At 55.7% G+C, this 16,469-nt stretch overlaps 2 protein-coding genes across 7 annotated transcripts; both read left to right on the top strand.

Moving 5' to 3' along the window:
- Nucleotides 1–482: 482 nt before the first annotated feature.
- SLC26A6 (solute carrier family 26 member 6) lies at nucleotides 483–7,509 on the top strand. 6 transcript variants are annotated; one of them, XM_027884748.1, is made up of 20 exons: nucleotides 1,509–1,605; nucleotides 1,992–2,143; nucleotides 2,425–2,564; nucleotides 2,664–2,774; nucleotides 3,059–3,231; nucleotides 3,310–3,474; nucleotides 3,599–3,751; nucleotides 3,931–4,013; nucleotides 4,107–4,254; nucleotides 4,359–4,472; nucleotides 4,578–4,655; nucleotides 4,797–4,892; nucleotides 5,014–5,120; nucleotides 5,206–5,275; nucleotides 5,443–5,535; nucleotides 5,639–5,743; nucleotides 6,268–6,444; nucleotides 6,569–6,623; nucleotides 6,899–7,020; nucleotides 7,109–7,509. In XM_027884748.1, the coding sequence occupies exons 1-20, from the start codon at nucleotides 1,525–1,527 to the stop codon at nucleotides 7,130–7,132; spliced, it is 2,247 nt and encodes a 748-aa protein (XP_027740549.1). In that variant the 5' UTR covers nucleotides 1,509–1,524; the 3' UTR covers nucleotides 7,133–7,509. The 6 variants fall into 6 exon arrangements, with proteins under 6 accessions (XP_027740553.1, XP_027740550.1, XP_027740551.1 ...); XM_027884751.1 differs by lacking the exon at nucleotides 7,109–7,509 and having other exon boundaries at nucleotides 6,737–7,013; XM_027884752.1 differs by lacking the exons at nucleotides 1,509–1,605; nucleotides 7,109–7,509 and adding an exon at nucleotides 483–588 and having other exon boundaries at nucleotides 6,569–7,013.
- A 654-nt stretch (nucleotides 7,510–8,163) lies between these two features.
- LOC114057936 (cytochrome b-c1 complex subunit 1, mitochondrial) lies at nucleotides 8,164–16,179 on the top strand. Its single transcript, XM_027884776.1, has 13 exons — nucleotides 8,164–8,243; nucleotides 8,648–8,788; nucleotides 9,254–9,340; nucleotides 9,470–9,599; nucleotides 10,348–10,546; nucleotides 11,120–11,199; nucleotides 11,342–11,457; nucleotides 11,855–11,998; nucleotides 12,728–12,888; nucleotides 13,900–13,985; nucleotides 14,436–14,524; nucleotides 15,049–15,124; nucleotides 15,937–16,179. The coding sequence occupies exons 1-13, from the start codon at nucleotides 8,172–8,174 to the stop codon at nucleotides 15,999–16,001; spliced, it is 1,446 nt and encodes a 481-aa protein (XP_027740577.1). The 5' UTR covers nucleotides 8,164–8,171; the 3' UTR covers nucleotides 16,002–16,179.
- Nucleotides 16,180–16,469: the final 290 nt, after the last annotated feature.

Genomic DNA, 16,469 nt, shown 5'->3' with positions numbered 1-16,469 from the left:
TGGTGCTTGTGTCAGCATCAGTGTGCCTTTACCTGGTCACGGCTGGACTGATGGACATGTGGGTGGACAGCAGTGACCAGGGATGTGGGAGAGGCTGAGGGAGCAGGCTCAGCCCCACTGCCTGAAAGGTGTAGGGCTGCTGTGGGATGTGGGTCATGCTCACCACAGGGAGAGCCAGGGTGGCCGTGGGTTACCCTACACCAGGGAGGGGGACGAGTTGCTCCAACCCTGGAAATTGTGGCCCTGGTTGTCACCACTTACTCCACTCACCAGCCCTATCCCACCACCCAGGGAACCCAGGACTCTCTGATGCATGGCCCTGCCCACCGCCTTCACCCCACACCCTAGTACCAGTCAGCTATGGGTTCCTGGATTTCCACAGTCGTGCCGCTATGGGACCGGGCCAAGCATGACTCAGACATTCTCTGAAACCAATTCTAGGTCATGATGGAGCCCAGGAAGGAGTGATGGGTTCAGTGGGACTCTGGTGCCCGCTGGGGACCTTTGGAACAAGATAACGGCTGGGTCTGTTTAAATTGTTGGAGAGTGGGGCAGTCCACAGGGCACAGCACACCTCTTCCAAGCAAGGTAAGTGAGGGGCTGCGGAAAATACTCTGGATGCCATGACCTGAGGCTGTGGATAGCCCTCCTCGTCCTCGGCACAGCTCCTGCTCTAGGACAGGGGGTGGGGAAGGGACACCCATGGGAGCTGTGGGGGCACAGGAGGGTGATGGCAGGACCTTGAGCAGTGCCTTGGGGTAGTGAGTGCCCAGCACCAGTTCTTGGCAGGAGGCTGGCACCAGCAGCAAGACCACTGCCCAGCCCCTTCCATGGGTAGTTGGGCATGGTAGCACCTGGGTATGGCTGCAGACCAGGAAATGAGACTGGAATGGACAGTCCCCACTACGGGATGGTTCTGGGGAGAGTGGTGACAGCTCTGGGCCTGCCACAGCTGAGGAACTCAGCACACCAGGGCGTGGAGGGGAGCGAGATGGGTGCTGTGGGTGCAGCAGTGGGGCTGGGAAGCAGGCAGCTTCTCGGCAGGGCAGGAGGAAGGACAGGAGGCAGGGAGCGGTGTCTCAAAGATCACAGGCTGGCTTTAATAAATAGGAGGAAGCAGAGCAGAGTGTGCACCTGCCTGCCAGCTCCTGACCAACTTGGGCACAGCAGGTAGGAGTGATAACAGGGGTCAACACAGGGACTCGGGCTGGCACAACCCCAGGCACCCTGTGAGGGGATCATGGGTCCAGCTGCACCTCAGGACCAGGCAGGCCACCAGCTGGGTGAGCCCAGCAGGATGGTGCAGCTCTCAGCCTGAGCCCTGAGCAAGACCAGGCTGTGGATCTAGAGGGAGACGCCTCGGTCCCACCATCCCAGCCCTGCGAAGGGTGAAACCTCAGCCCAGCCTCCCTCCTCTGACCACAGGCTCACCCCAGCTCTGCGGTGCAGTGGTCAGGGGAGGGCACTGTCGGAGGGATGGAAAGCCGTGACTTTTGCTGGGGGGTTCACATTCCTGCTCCCCTCATGCGTAAAGGGACAAAGTCTGTAGACAGGGCTGTGGGATGGCCGGGGCTCTGCTCGGCAGCTGTGCCCTGCCCTGCTGCGGTACACAGAGGGGAAGAGGGGTTGGCACCGAGGTGGGTCCTGCACGCACAGGCAGAGGGGGAGCCCCCCCGGGGCAGCTCTGCTGGCAGACCCCACCTGTGCATTGCAGGGGGGCAGAGGGGGCTGGTGCGGGGCAGGAGCAGACAGCGCTGATTGCTGAAGCCTCGGCTCCCTCCCTGCCCACCTGTCCTTGTGAGCCACTGCCACTGCTTCAGGACTCCCAAAACTCGGCTCATGCTTATTCTCAGGGCCAATCCTGCCTGCCTGGCCGGGATGGGATGGCTCTGTGGGGCAAGTGGAGCTGGAGGAGGGGCTGGGGGGTGTGTAGGGTGTTGGGTGTCTCCAGCTGTGGGAACATAGCTGAGCTGTCCCTGATGTCCCTGCAGTGGACTGGCATGCAGGAAGGTCAGGTGGGCATGGCGGCAGAGATGGCACTGAGCCACCGAGCACCCCGTGAGGTGCTGAGTGAGGCTGAACTGGAGGAGGTGGCACAGAGGAAGCCTCCCGCAAAGGGCTCGATTGGTCTTCGCAAGATCAGGTAGGACCATATGGCCAGGGGCATGTGCCTGGACCTCACCAGGCACTGTACACCCCAGCCCCACCACCATGGGGAGCTGCAGACCTGGGGATCATTTCCCCTAAGCCCAAGCACCCATGTCCCTACTTTGCTCTCCTGACTGGAGGGACACTAGGCTCTAATGGGTGGAGCTGGGTGTCCCATGGGATCCATTGCTTCTTATGGGGCCCTGTCTACCCCTACTGATGTCCCCAAGCCCCTGCACTTGTGCTCAGCCTCAGCTCCTACTCCTTTCCCCCCAGATGCACGGGCTCCACTGCCAAGTCCCTGCTGTTCCGTTTCCTGCCCTTCCTGTACTGGCTGCCCCGCTACCCAGTCAAGGACTGGCTCCTGGGGGACATCATTTCAGGCTTCAGTGTGGGCATCATGCACCTGCCCCAGGGTGAGTAATCCTATGCCTAGGCTTCCAGGGGCTCCCTGAGGGTTGAGGGGGGGGCAGGGGTTGGCCCTTCATGACATTTCTCTCTGCTCCACCATCCAGGTCTTGCCTACGCGCTGCTGGCTGGGTTGCCACCCGTCACTGGTCTCTACTCTTCCTTTTACCCTGTCTTCCTCTACTTCTTCTTCGGGACATCAAGGCACAACTCCGTGGGTGAGCTGGGGGACCACGTGCTTGCACAGCAACGGTGGGGAGGGAGCGAGGATGAGAGGGACAAGCCTTCATCCATGGCACAGCATTGCCCCATGAATGGTTGAGGGGGGACCTTTCTTGCCTTTGCCCCCCCCAGAAGGTGATTGGCCAAACCGGAGCCAAAGCACAGTGGGTGGGCTTTGAGCTTCACCCAAGGGAGAAAGGAACTGACCCCTTAAGAGGTGCCCTCAAAGAGGTTCTGGTGCTCACCTTGGGCTCCCTGCCCACACTCTGCGTGTCCCCAGGTCCTTTCGCCGTCATCTCCGTCATGATTGGGAGCTTGACAGAGTCCCTGCTGCCTAGTGAGAACTTTGTGGAGTCTGTCAATGGCAGCAATGCCACGGTCAATGAGGCATTGCGGGACGCTGCCAGGGTGGAGCTGGTCGCCACCATCACTGTCCTTACAGGCATCTTCCAGGTAAGGTGGCCCCAGCCTAGCCTAGCAGAGAACAGGAAGCTGTAAGCTGTGGGTCACTTCTGGTGCCTCTCCTTTCAGGTGGCCCTGGGTCTCCTGCAGTTTGGATTTGTGGTGACCTACCTCTCGGACCCTTTGGTGCGTGGCTACACCACTGCTGCCTCCGTGCACGTCCTCATCTCCCAGCTCAAGAATGTCTTCGGGATCTCCATAGGCGAGCACTCGGGGCCACTTTCATTGTTTGTGGTGAGTGGGGGCTCGCTGCTGCCCAGGACACCCTGGGGGCTCACCTGTGGGGTGAGGCCTCCATAAAACTTCTGGGAGAGGCATCTGATTTCCTGAGCACGTTCCCTCCTTCTGTATCCTCTAGACTTTCATTGAGATCTGCAAGAAGCTGCCAGACACCAATGTGGGCACCCTGGTGACCGCCATCATTGCCATGGTGGCCATCTTCATTGTGAAACAGCTCAACCACAAGTTTGCCGCCAAGCTGCCCATGCCCATCCCCATCGAGCTTATCACGGTACACAGAACTGCCCCAGCTTGCTGTGGGGATGCAGACATGCGTGTCCCTGTCCCTTCCAGGGAGGGGAGGCGTGGGATGGGGTTCCTTGGCGAGTGCAGCTCCAGGGCACATGTCATGCCCTCCTCCACGGTCCCTGTGCAGGAAGGCCCTGCCTCACTCCACTCATTCCCCCCCAGATCATTGTCTCCACCGGCATCTCCTACGGCGTCAACCTGAATGACAAGTTTGGCATCTCCGTGGTGGGCACCATCCCCAGCGGGTGAGCAGGGCCAGGTGGTGGCAGGGGCTGGGCAGGGACACTGTGCCCCCACAGCACCCCTTTCTGAGCCACATCTCTCTGTCTTGAATGTAGGTTGAAGCCACCTGTGGTCCCTAATTTCAGCTACTTTGGGCAGGTGGTAGGCAATGCCTTTGCCATTGCCGTGGTTGGCTATGCCATCTGCATCTCCCTGGGCAAGATCTTTGCCCTGAAGCATGGCTACAAAGTGGACAGCAACCAGGTGATGCTCTGAGGTGCAGGGCCCCTTCCCTGGGTGAAAGCCAAGCTTGCCCTTGCAGTCAGAGGAAAGAATGGTGCTGCCCTGCTGCTGCTCTGTTCCTGCAGGAGCTGATCGCGCTGGGCCTCTGCAACTTCCTGGGAGGCTTCTTCCAGTGTTTTGCCATCAGCTGTTCCATGTCACGGAGCCTGGTACAGGAGACCACGGGTGGCAACAGTCAGGTAGGTCCAGGCAGCGCTGCCTCCCTCCGTGGGGCTGGAGCAGGGGCAGGCAGCACAGCGAGCAGTGGGGGCTTGCCCCTCACCTCCCACACTCCTTCCACACAGGTAGCTGGTGTCATTGCATCCCTGGTCATCCTGGTGACCATCCTGAAGATTGGAGAGCTCTTCTACGACCTGCCCAAGGTACATCTAGTCCCACAGCCTCTTTGCCACATCCCACCCCTGTGCCCATCCCATGGCATGGCAGTGTGGCAGGGTAACAGCCAACAGGCATTCCCAGACCTGCCTTCAGCTTCCTCATAGCTGCAGAGACCTCTCTTTTAGGCCATCTTGTCTGCCATCATCATCGTCAACCTCAAGGGCATGTTTAAGCAGTTCAGTGACCTCAGCACGCTCTGGAAGTCCAACCGGGTGGACCTGGTAAGGTGCTGATCAGCCCCGAGGCTGTGCTTTTGTCCCTGAAGAGGGTTTCTCCACCCTCCCTGAGGCTTGAGGGTGCCCTGGGGAGGCCGTGCTGCAGCTGACCATGTCCCCTCTCCAGATGGTCTGGATTGTGACATTTGTGGCCACCCTCCTGCTGAACTTGGACATTGGCCTGGCAGCCTCGGTGGCCTTTGGGCTGCTCACAGTCATCTTCCGCACCCAGCTGTGAGTACCCTGGGGTTGGGGCTGGTGCCGCACCCTGAGGGCAGAAGCCCATGGTGACCTCAACCCCTCGCTGTGTTCCCCGCAGCCCCCACTACTCCATCCTGGGGCGCATCTCCAACACCGATGTCTACAGGGATGTGGCGGAATACGAGATGGTAACAGCACTGGGTTGGGGAAAGAGCCACCTGCAATGGGGGGGTGTTCCAATACAGCCCCAGTGGCTGTTCACTGAAGAAAGGAGCTGGTGGCATTTTGGGGAAGGGAGGGAAGGAGAGCAGGTGGCTTCATCCCCAGGGGTAGTACCCTCCCCATCCGCCCCCAGGCACAGGAGATCCCTGGCGTGAAGATCTTCCGCTCCTCCTGCACCCTCTACTTTGCCAACGTGGAGCTGTACGCTGATGCCCTGAAGAAGAAGGTAGGAGAGTCACCAGCCCCACAGTGCTCCCCGTGTCCCCCTGCCTGCCAGCACCAGGATAGCAATGGGGCAGCTGGGGACACAAAGCTGCACTGCTTCACAGAGTGGCATCAATGTGGACCGCCTGATTGAGAAGAAAAAGAAGGCCCTCAAGAAGCTGAAGAAACAACAGAAGAAAGCAGAGAAGGAAAAGGCAAAGAAGAAAAAGGTGCTTCCCTAACACAGGGGACTGCTCCGGTGCCACCCTGCATTGCCTCTTTGCCTGGCTCTGGCCCTTCTGTCCGTGTGCTGGCCTGGCTCAGTGGCCCAAAGGGTTCCCAGCTCAGTTTGGGGCCAAGGGGTGAGAAAGGCACTGAGACTGAACTGGGCCACACCGCCACACCCAAGGTCGGTGGGGAAAGCCGAGCTGTTAATGATTATGTGGTGGAGCCGGAGAGTCATTAACCTTTTGGCAAGTTAATCAGAATTAAGAGCAAGAGCAAAGGCAGGCCTGGTGCCAGCTAATGAGCCTGGTTCGAGAGAGCAGCACGGGGGAGAGGGGTGGGTCTTGACGTATCTGGAAAGAGCCCAAAAGTAGGTCAAGGTGTGAGAGGGGCACCCACTCCTGGGACCATGCACCATGCCCTCATGCAGCCAAAGAGCCTCACCAAGCCACACCACCCTGTAGGGCAGGGTGAGCCCAGGGGGCTCCAGCCCCAAAGCAGTGACACCCTGTCTCCTTCCCTCCCCTAGAACGCAGAGGACGGTCCAGGCGTGGCAGTGATTGAATTGAATGCAGGGGAGAACAGTGTGCCCTCAGAGCCCACCCTGCGCAGCCTGGGGCTGCCCCAGCCCAGCTTCCATGCTATCATCTTGGACTTCAGCTCTGTCAGCTTCGTGGATACCGTCTCCATCAAGATCCTGAAGAATGTAAGGGCCCAGGGCAGCAGGCAGGACAGCAGCCTCACTGAGAGTGTCTCCAAGGCCCTGTGGGGTGGCCCCATGGATGCTGTCCCTCCCTCCTCCTGTGTAAAATATTTTCTGCCATTTGCAGATCTTCAGGGATTTCCGTGAAATAGAAGTGGACGTCTTCATTGCCAGCTGCCCGGGTGAGGGGGATCTGCAGAGCCATGAGCCCCTGATGGGCATGGCCACCCTTCCTGCACACAGCTGCTGGCCTGGGGATCCCTCCATGGTGCTCCCATCCCCAGGGCTTCCCCAGGGGATGGGTGCTGCAGGTTGTCCCATGGATCCAATCTGAGCCTGGGTCCCTGGTGCTGATCCTGGTGTCCCCCCGCAACACAGGAGGCGGGAGGCTGCTCCGGGCGGGGGGTGGGGGGCTTAGCTAGGTGCCATCACTTTAGATGCTTCTTGCTCCACACAGGGTCCGTGCTGGCCCAGATGGAACGTGGCAACTTCTTCAGTTCAACCATCACCAAGCACTCCTTCTTCCCCTCTGTGCACGATGCCGTGGAGCACATCAGCAGGAAGCGGCACCAGGCCTCGGTGAGCACCTGGCCCTACCACCCCCATCACAGGCTGGGGGGAATGGAGGGGGCAGCCAAGCCAACCTCTCCCTGTCTGTCCCCCTTAGGCGGACCGCAGCACCAGGATGTAGTCCTGCAAGAGGAAGACGTCTCCCCGAGGAGCCGGGCGGGCAAGAAGGATTCTGCCATCCTGATGGCACCAACTCACCCACCCCGGGGCCCGAAGGCCCTGTACCCCCACCAGCCCTTCTGGACTCTGACCACCAGGGTCCTGCCCTGTCTGTGACCCCCTGTGATGGGGCTGCTGCTGGACGGAGCTGCTGCTGGCCCTCACACCGAGGGGCCGCCTGGTGCCCCCACTTGGTGACCCCACTTGGTGCTCCTGCTCTGCCCCAGCACGGGCCTGTCCCACTGGGCCATGATGTGGTTTGGGGGGCAGTGGAGGGGTCAAGGGGGTCCCACTCCCAGCAGTGGGCTGGCATCGCCAATAAAGCATCGTGGTGTTTCTTAGGGTTGGTTTCAATGCCCTTTCCTCAATAACAGTGCTCTTGGGATGGGCTCTCCAACTGGCCCCCAGCAGGTGGGCTGCCCTGACACCCCGTGTCTCTGTTCTGCCCCTTCTCCCTGCAACTCCGTCAGGCTCGTGGGCCTGCAGCCAAGGGATTGGAACAAGCTGGTACCCCCTTTCCCCAGGATCCTCATTCCCTGGACCTCCATTCCCTGTGACCCCTGTCCTCTGGACCACCGTCCTCCAGGATTCCCATCCCTGGGATCCCCATCCCTTGGAACCCCCCCTTCCCCTGAGGCTCCCATTCCCCAGGATCCCCATCCCCGGGATCCCTGTCTCACTGAGACCCCCATTCCCTAGGACACTCATCCCCAGGGAGCCCCATTCCTCTGAGACCCTCATTCCCTTGACACCCCCATGGACAGGGTCCGAGACATCCATTCCCCGGGACCCCCATTCCCCAGAGTCCCCCATCCTCCGGGACCCCCATTCCCCTGAGACCCCCATTCCCCTGAGACCCCCATTCCCCTGAGACCCCCATCCCTGGGACGCCCATGCCCTCCCGCCACCAGGGGGCGCCCCCAGCCGCTCGCCCGTGCCGCCCCAGACTCCCGCCCCGCCCTCCGCGCAGGCGCAGCTCGCTGGGTCGGGGCAGGGAGAAGATGGCGGCGCGCTCTGTGTGCCGGGCGGGCAGCGCGGCCGGGCGGGCGCTGCTGTGGGGGCCGCGTCCCTCCGTGAGTCACCGCGCCCTCCGCGGGCAGCGCCGGCGGGGGGAGTTCGGGCGGGGCGCGGGCGGCCCCGCGGTGCGGTGGTGCTGCCGCCGGGCCCAGCCAGCGCAGCGGCCGGGAAGGTCACGGGGACGCGGCGGGCGGCGCGGGGCGGGCGGCGGTGTCCGTGAGACCCCCGGGGCGGGAGCGGGGCTGGGCGGGCGGGGGGCGGTGGCGGCTGTCGCTGTCAGCCGGTGCGGGGCTTGCCGGGGGCCCGCCGCCCGCTCCCTGCCCCGGTGCCGGTGTGACTGGACCGCGCGGCTCGTCCATGGGGTTTTCCTCCTGCTCCAAACCCCTGGCACTGCGGCAGGTCCTCGGCCCCGCCGATGGGAGCTGCTGGCTGGTGGTCGTGACAGCCTTTGTCTTTTCAGGCAGCTGTATTGACTTTGACAAGGAAGCGAGGTGCTGCCACCTATGCCCAGACACTCCAAAATATCCCTGAGACCGAGGTCACCACCCTGGAGAACGGGCTCCGTGTGGCCTCGGAGGAGTCCAAGCAGCCAACCTGCACCGTAAGTTTTAAGATAGGTTGAGGGCTTGCTTGAAGCCTGTATCTGGTCTCCAAAAAGTGACAGACCCTGTCTGAACCAAAGCTATTGACAGTCCCCGCTGCTTCTCTCTGTGAACTGGTGGAATCAATTAATTAATTAATTAACTAACAGCAGAAGGCCCAGCCTGGTGTTGTCTTAAGTCTGTAGTCAAGCTTTCATGCTCTACAGGTTTTCTTAGCCTTACAATTTTGCGTGAGCAGTAAGTGATCAATAGGAGCTCTCTCTCTGGCAAAAGCAGCTTTGGTGAAGCTGACAGATAAAAAGCCAAAACGTGTGCGGGAAACAGTGGCTGGTGTTTGTTCTTACTTTGATGCTACTGGTGTCATGTGTGGGTAGCAGGCTTCTTGTCCCTGCTGTTTTGTTTGTGGCACGAGGATGCTGATTGCTTTCCTCTGTGATGTTGTCACTCCCTGTTTCTGCTACCAGGTGGGAGTGTGGATCGGGGCCGGGAGCCGCTATGAAAACGCCAAGAACAACGGGGCTGGTTTCTTTGTGGAACACCTGGCCTTTAAGGTAAGGAGGTGTGCTGGCTCTGGACAGAGCTGCTCTGAATACTGAATGTTGTTATTTTCCATGCTTTAATTCTTCCTGGTGGGGGGAAAATTGTTCATTTTGTGATTGAGTTTATCTGTTTCCTTTTAGGGCACAAAGAATCGTCCTGGCTCTGCCTTTGAGAAGGAAGTGGAGAGTCTGGGTGCTCACCTGAATGGGTACACATCCCGTGAGCAAACTGCCTTCTACATAAAAGCCTTGTCCAAGGACATGCCCAAAGGTAGGATGGCTAGGGGGCATAGTCTGATTGGGAGCTTCAGCAAGCGCATGTGCTTTTGTTTCTCTCCCTCAGGCATCCTTTCTGTCAACCAGGGATTGAAGTTGTAGCTGAACAGTAAATTAGAGGTTCTGGTTGGTAGTTAAAGAGAGAAGTGCAGTGACGTGATGTTTCAGCGCTGCAAGTTCATGTGTTCCTAAACAAAGAACTTTAGTTGTGTCAGGCTGGACTGTATTGCCAGGAGGGAGGATGGGGGGATTCAGGAGCCTGGTTGTTTTATGGAGCTGGGAAACTGAGGTCAGGAACAGCTGCTGTGTGAGGAGTCCTCATTGCAGCTCTTGTGGGTGCTGCTTGTGCTCTGCTGCCATGTGCAGAATCCTCTAGATTGGTTTTGGCCAGAGGCAGTGATTTGAGTCAGGGCTGTAGGCCTTGCTGTAGATATGGGGTATGCTGTAGGTATCACAAACTCTCTGTAAGAATTCAGTGTGTTTCTGGAGCAGTACCCTGCTTCTAACATGCTTTACCTTCTGCAGATGTTGCCTGCTTCCCACTGGCAGTGATGAGCTGACTTGGAGACTCTTGCTAAACCGGTGTTGTTTGTGCTGTGGGAACGGGCAGCACTCAGCTCTTTTATGTTCCATCCCCTCCCCAGCGTGGTTTGTTGCTCACTCCCCCTGTGTGTCTCTTCTCCTTTCAGCAGCAGTGGGTGGCAGTCAGGCAGTGGGATGCTAACATGGGAATTGTGTTGCAGTTGTAGAACTCCTGGCTGACGTTGTGCAGAACTGCGCGCTGGAGGACTCTCAGATCGAGAAGGAACGTGGCGTCATCCTTCAGGAGCTGAAAGAAATGGACAGCAACCTAATGGATGTCACTTTTGATTACCTTCATGCCACTGCTTTCCAGGGCACTCCACTGGCCCACACTGTTGAGGGGACCACAGAGAACATCAAGTGAGCAACAGGCTGGATGCAGGGCACAACCCAGGGGTTCAGTCTGTGGGGTGCATGACTGCTGCTGGTTGGTTGTGGTGACTGCACGAGGAAACCAGTGTGTGCATGGAGGTGATCTGTGCCCATGGGGCTCTCCTTGTTCCCTGTGTTTTCCTTGTTGGAGCTGGTGAAAGCATAACGCTGCACACATTCCTTGGAACCCCCTAGTGCAAGACTTGAGGTTGGAAGGGACGGGTTGAACCTTCTCCCATGCTTGTCAATTGTTAGAGAAATCAAGAGCTAGGGTGGTCATTGAAGCAGTGGTCTTGCATTAGGTCAGTGACCGGGCTCAGTACTCTCCAATCTGCATTGAGTTTTATCCTTAACTCTTCATTTAGCTGCTGGTTCCCATTCTTTGTGTTCTAGAATTAGAGCACGGGGAAAACACAGCGCACGGTCTTGTTTCTAAAAAGTATTGTTACCCCACAACAAAGAGAATCACTGCTGTCTCTGCACTGTGAACTTGCTTGTCCTAAGCCTCTCATTCCTCCAGATCAGAGATGCTGATATGCCAGGTCTCTGTGTTCTCTCTAGACGGCTGACTCGAGCAGATCTGGCTTCATATGTTGATACTCACTTCAAGGCCCCCCGCATGGTCCTGGCAGCTGCTGGAGGTAAGTTCTAGATCCTTGTGATTCTGGGAAGCCTGAGTATTTTCAAGCTGATGATCAAACCCCTGTCACACATCTCTAATGTAAAATCAGATCATTTTGTTAGAGTATTCTGGGACTGCAAGTCTCTCTTTGCTGTTGCCAGGTATTTCGCACAAGGAGCTAGTAGATGCAGCTAAGCAACACTTCAGTGGAGTGCCTGTCAAATACAAAGAGGATGCTGTGCCTATCCTCCCCCATTGTCGCTTCACAGGGAGTGAGGTAAAGTTGTTTTGGTCCCCATCAAAACAAGCAGGTGTTGCCCAACTGTTGAATGAATGTGAAACCAATTACAGCTGCTGCTGAGAGGAAAAATCTGTGTATCTCGGAGAAGCTGATGATGCGGCATCTTGGTAGTGCTCCCATTGGAGCTCTCTTGGGGCTTATTGCCACGTGTTGGGTTTTAGATGGGACCCACATCTGTTAGGAATGTGAGGCTGTTGATCACATCATCTGCTGGAAAACTCACATCAGAGCAGTTTGTGCTCAGTAGTGCCTGAGACTCTTTCATTTCACTGGAATCACAGCAAGTACCCTGCTTTGTCATCTTGGCCTTGCAGCAGGCTGCGGGCAAGTCACAGTGCTCATGCTGTTCTCCTCCACTCCTTTGATTTTCTAGATCCGTGCCAGAGATGATGCTCTGCCCCTTGCCCATATTGCTCTTGCTGTGGAGGGGCCAGGATGGGCTGATCCAGACAACGTTGTCCTCAACGTGGCCAATGCCATCATTGGGCGCTACGACCGCACTTTTGGAGGTGGGAAGGTAAGAGGCTTGTAAGCGTGACAGAGAGAGCCTGGAGCCTTTTAATATGAAGTATTATGGGGAATCTAGGTGTGAATATGCCTTAGGGAAGGCTGTTGTTCCAACTGTGAAGGGGTTAGGAGCCTGGAAAATAGGATAGAAGAGTAATCAAGGGTAATCCGGGGCAGATCTTGAGGGGTGATGCTGGGAGACGAACTGAACCTTCTCTGCTAAGTTTGGAAGAGGTTTAGCTGGTGAATTCTCAGCAGCTTATTCCCACTCTCACAACTAACCACTTGGTGGGGGCGGTGATGGAAGCACAGTCTACAGTCTCATGATGCAAGCTTGCCTTACAACTGCAGAGCAAGTGGAACTTGTTCAAAACCCCAGTATTGCATCCATTATCGTCTGGAAATCTGTCTGGACTGTGTAAGTGTGCTAACCCTTGCTGCTGGGAGACCGTGTGCTTCCCATTTTCTCCCACTCCTACGGTGGTATGCATACCAACTTCTCATCTGCAGCTGGGAAAGGAAATGGGTTTGCTGGATGGACTCCTAGGCCTTTGTCTGTGGCTTTTCCAGCAGTGAGTTTCATCTGTTGACCACATGAAGGGTCTAAATTAAGATCCCCTTCAGCAAAGTGTTCCGCTCTGTCTTGTCTGTGGTCTTTGTGAAAACATCTCAGTGGGAAAGAATTTGAGCTGTGAGGAAGCTGTGAGCGAAATGGCTGACAGTATCTCCTTATTTACAGAATCAGTCTAGCAGGCTGGCTACGCTTGCTGTGGAGCATAATCTCTGCCACAGTTTCCAGACATTCAACACCTCTTACTCTGACACTGGCCTCTTCGGTTTCCATTTTGTGTCCGATCCTCTTTCCATAGATGATATGATGTTTTGTGCTCAGGGGGAGTGGTAAGTACAACTTCAGCAGAAATTGTGTTTAAGATTTGACCCTCCTGTGGGAGACTGAGCTGCTGGGGGGGCACATTAAGTCTGCGGGGAGCTGTGTCTCTTTGTGAACTTCTTGGTAACTTGAATTCTGGTTAAGTGATCCTGTAAGTGGTTTCTGTAAATCTTGTTGGATGTGGTTTTTGAGGAGCTGTTTTAATCCCTTAGGGCTCTTCAGGTCTTTTGTTCACACTTTCAAGTATTAGCACCGAGGCTTTGGGGTTTTTTTATATACAGTTGAGATCATTCCTCAGAGACAAGGCTTTCCTGGGTGCCCAGGAGACATATCTCCATTGCCTTGTTAAGCCTAAGCAAAGTAGGCGGAGTTCTTGCCACTCGGGCTGTTGTGTTGCAGCTGATTTACGTCCTGCTGCTGAAGTCATGCCAGTGTTTGGGAACCTTCTGGCTGTCCATCTTATTGTGTCCACAAACCAGTAATGGTTTGAGGCTGCATCTGAGATTCAGAGCCAAGCTGTGCTGTGTATGGAGCAGGTGGAGTGAGCCCTTGCCCCAGAGACGTTGCCGTTGGCAGGGGAGGAAGGGATTTAGCAGCTGGAGTCCAAACAGACTCTGTGGAGCTGTCTTGTTCTTTCAGCATCAGTTTCCATAGCAGCTTGCCATGCGTGGGAATGGCTGACACGCCTTCCTTTTCCTGTGATAGGGCAGTGCATTCCACATGCTGCTGGGCAAGCCAGAGCCAGCACCAGGGCTGTTCAGACCTTTGTGAGTGTAACTCAGCAGGTATCCTGCTGGCTGAATCCCCTGACTGTGAGCTTGAGCTCTTGCCTCCTGCTGTTTGGTGCTCCCCAGTTCTTAGCTGCTCTGTGGAGATCAAGGATGAATCTCAGCCTGCAGGGCAAGCAGTGTTGATAATAGCTTATTTTTGCAGAGGCTTGGGAAAGGGAGGAATTCCCTTTCTGTCTGAGCAGACAAGCAACTTTAAGAGCTTTCGTGGTCTTTCCATCTCCTCTCCAGGATGCGTCTTTGCACTAGTACCACAGAGTCAGAGGTGACAAGAGCCAAGAACTATCTCCGAAATGCCATGGTGGCTCAACTGGATGGTATGTTCCGGTTTATGGATGGACCACTGGGCAGCTTTCAGAGGGTTACTGCTCGTGTCTCTCCTGGGCAGCAGGAGCTGTGCTGGACATTGCAGTTCTGCAGGCAGGCACCGGGCAAAACTTCCTCTCCCTGCTTCTTGTTCTTCTGCCATGTTGGCAGAGCAGCTGACCCCAGCTGCTGTGCTCCAGCAAGTGACATACTACCTGGTGACCTAAAAATTGAGACCCTCAGACCGGTCTGCCTTGGCTGTAAGACTTTGGAGACTAATGAAGCAATCTGTGTATTGCTTAGCTCCTGCTGGAGCTTCATAGAGTGGGAATTAGGACTGTGCTTCGTTAGCAACTGGTTTAATAGTCGTAGTTTCTTGTCTGTGCTTTGGCTGATGATTAGGCTGGGCTATTGTGGAAGGCTTTCTGCCTCACTGACCATGTGATATTTTCAATATCTAGGTACTACACGAGTGTGTGAGAATATTGCAAGCCATCTGTTGAACTATGGACGCCGTATCCCTCTGGAGGAGTGGGATGCCAGGATTTCTGTAGGTATCCATTTGTGTTGGCTGGGGTACCTGAGCGTGGTTAATGTCAGCATTTTCTGGCCTTAGTTCGCTGGAGTAACATGTGGCTTATTTATCCCTTAGACTGCCTGGAGTCCAGGTGGTTATTGCACCAACACTGATGTAGATGTCAGAATCTCTGGCATAGACTCAGTGTATCCTGTGTCTTTGGGCATCCCAGAAAGAAGTCGTACATCTGTTTTAAGCAGCACAACTTGAAATTCCTTTAATATTTCCCCTAGAGGTGTCCAACACCTAATTTGTGTAGCTCTGCAACCACAGTATCCCTTGGAAGGCTTCAGATTTTTAACTGCCTTGTCTTCTGTACCTTCAGAAAAATGTGCTGTGTAGGACATTGGCCATCCTCACAGGCAGAGCTGGGCAGTTGGTCCCCAAGAGTCTGAGTGTATCTTTTTAATGATCTTGTAATGGCAACAGTAACTTGCAACTTTGAGAAGTGCGGATCTACTGGAAGAGTCATTAATTGGTGATTTGATATTTATTAGGCTGTTGATGCAAGAATGGTGAGAGATGTCTGCAGTAAATACATTTATGACAAATGCCCGGCAATTGCAGCAGTGGGTAAGTAGTGTGTGGTAATTAGTATTCTCCTAAAAAACAGGACGGGGCCAAGAGCTGTGTGGAAATGAGTTGCAGGCAGTCCTGGTGTGTCTGTCCTGACCTCCTTAACCACTCTGGTTCTTTACTGATATCCTCCTGCCTGTGCACATGAGGTGTGCCAAGGCACATTTCCCAGGAGATCAGACCTGCAGGTGAGGGAGAGGCAGTGGCAGGGAGCTGCTGGCTGTCCTCCCACCTCTCCTTGCTGTGGAGCCATGACTAAGACTGGGAGTCCTGTAGCTGGGTGCGGGCCCAGGACGTCTGCCAGGTGTCCTTACCCTGGGGTCAGGGTGGTTTATGTAAGGGAAGTGAAGGGACCTGATTCTCCTGTGCTGCTCTGGCATGTCTGTCTGGCCAAGGACAAATTCCTCTCGGAAAACCTGCCTAAGCAGCTCAGCTCCGCTCTGCTGCCTCCTTCCTGTGTGTTGTGAATTCCCCTCCTCCAGGCAGCTGTTTCCTCTGGCCTTCTAAGTGGAGCAGCTTGGAAAGGGAGACAGTTTATGAACAGGAAGTTGGAATGACTTGGTGGCTCCCTGTATGTGGAGCTGTACTGAGCATTGTGGAGCAGTATGAGAAAACAGCTTATTCTGTCAGGGGATAGTATCTCCTGGGTTTCCTGATGCAGGTTTGAGCTGTGGTTGCCTGGTTTTGTGCAAAACTGCTCTGGGTTGTGAGCATGGTCTGCTCTGCCACCGTCTACTTTAAGACCATGAGAAACTGCACAGGGATTTTAACTATGTCTGCTGTGACTAACTCTTGTTCTGTTCACTCAGGTCCCATTGAACAGCTCTTGGATTACAACCGTCTCCGCAGTGCCATGTACTGGATCCGTCTCTAGGATGTGTGCCTGCAGGTTGGAAGGAGTGAAGCTGTGGACTGTGACAGGCTCCTTCTGCCACTGAATGCCTTGTGCACCTCGGGCAGGCTGAGTCCATTCAAAGCAGCTGTCTTCTCGGTGTTAAATGTATAAAAATAAAGACATCCCATGTGGATTTGATTCTGCTGGGAGTCAAGTGCGTCTTGTTGGGTTGTGTTTCTAGACATTGTTAATCTTGCCAAATTGGGGGCATATTGGACCGATCAGTCTTGATTTGTCAGGGCTAGAATCTTGTCTGTGTGTCTGTCATTAGCCCTGCCTTCTCTGTCCTGAGCTGGCAGTGTCACTTAGAGGTTTTAGAGGCTGGTTGAATGAAATCTTTACACTGGGATGAGGCTGCCAGGGTAGCTCAAGCTATTCCCAGCGTGCTCTTCTGTGCAAGGAGCAGCCTGGTCACACTGGAGCTGTAGCTGTGCTGTTTGTGCAGAC

Source organism: Empidonax traillii, unplaced genomic scaffold, assembly GCF_003031625.1.
Source record: "Empidonax traillii isolate 1590-97213 ecotype Southwest subspecies unplaced genomic scaffold, ASM303162v1 scaffold155:size2260171, whole genome shotgun sequence".
Classification (NCBI taxonomy): Eukaryota; Metazoa; Chordata; class Aves; order Passeriformes; family Tyrannidae; genus Empidonax; species Empidonax traillii.
This window is presented reverse-complemented; position numbering and strand designations above follow the sequence as displayed.

What these genes read in the sequence shown, in the direction of transcription:
- SLC26A6 (XM_027884745.1), top strand. Translation starts at nt 1,525, where the DNA reads ATGCGTAAAGGGACAAAGTCTGTAGACAGGGCTGTGGGATGGCCGGGG. An exon ending in CTGTGCCCTGCCCTGCTGCG is followed by an intron (nt 1,606 to 1,991) that starts GTACACAGAGGG and finishes ATGTCCCTGCAG; the next exon opens with TGGACTGGCATGCAGGAAGG. An exon ending in AAAAGGCAAAGAAGAAAAAG is followed by an intron (nt 5,744 to 6,267) that starts GTGCTTCCCTAA and finishes TCCCTCCCCTAG; the next exon opens with AACGCAGAGGACGGTCCAGG.
- LOC114057936 (XM_027884776.1), top strand. Translation starts at nt 8,172, where the DNA reads ATGGCGGCGCGCTCTGTGTGCCGGGCGGGCAGCGCGGCCGGGCGGGCG. An exon ending in GCACTTTTGGAGGTGGGAAG is followed by an intron (nt 11,999 to 12,727) that starts GTAAGAGGCTTG and finishes CCTTATTTACAG; the next exon opens with AATCAGTCTAGCAGGCTGGC. An exon ending in AGTGGGATGCCAGGATTTCT is followed by an intron (nt 14,525 to 15,048) that starts GTAGGTATCCAT and finishes GATATTTATTAG; the next exon opens with GCTGTTGATGCAAGAATGGT.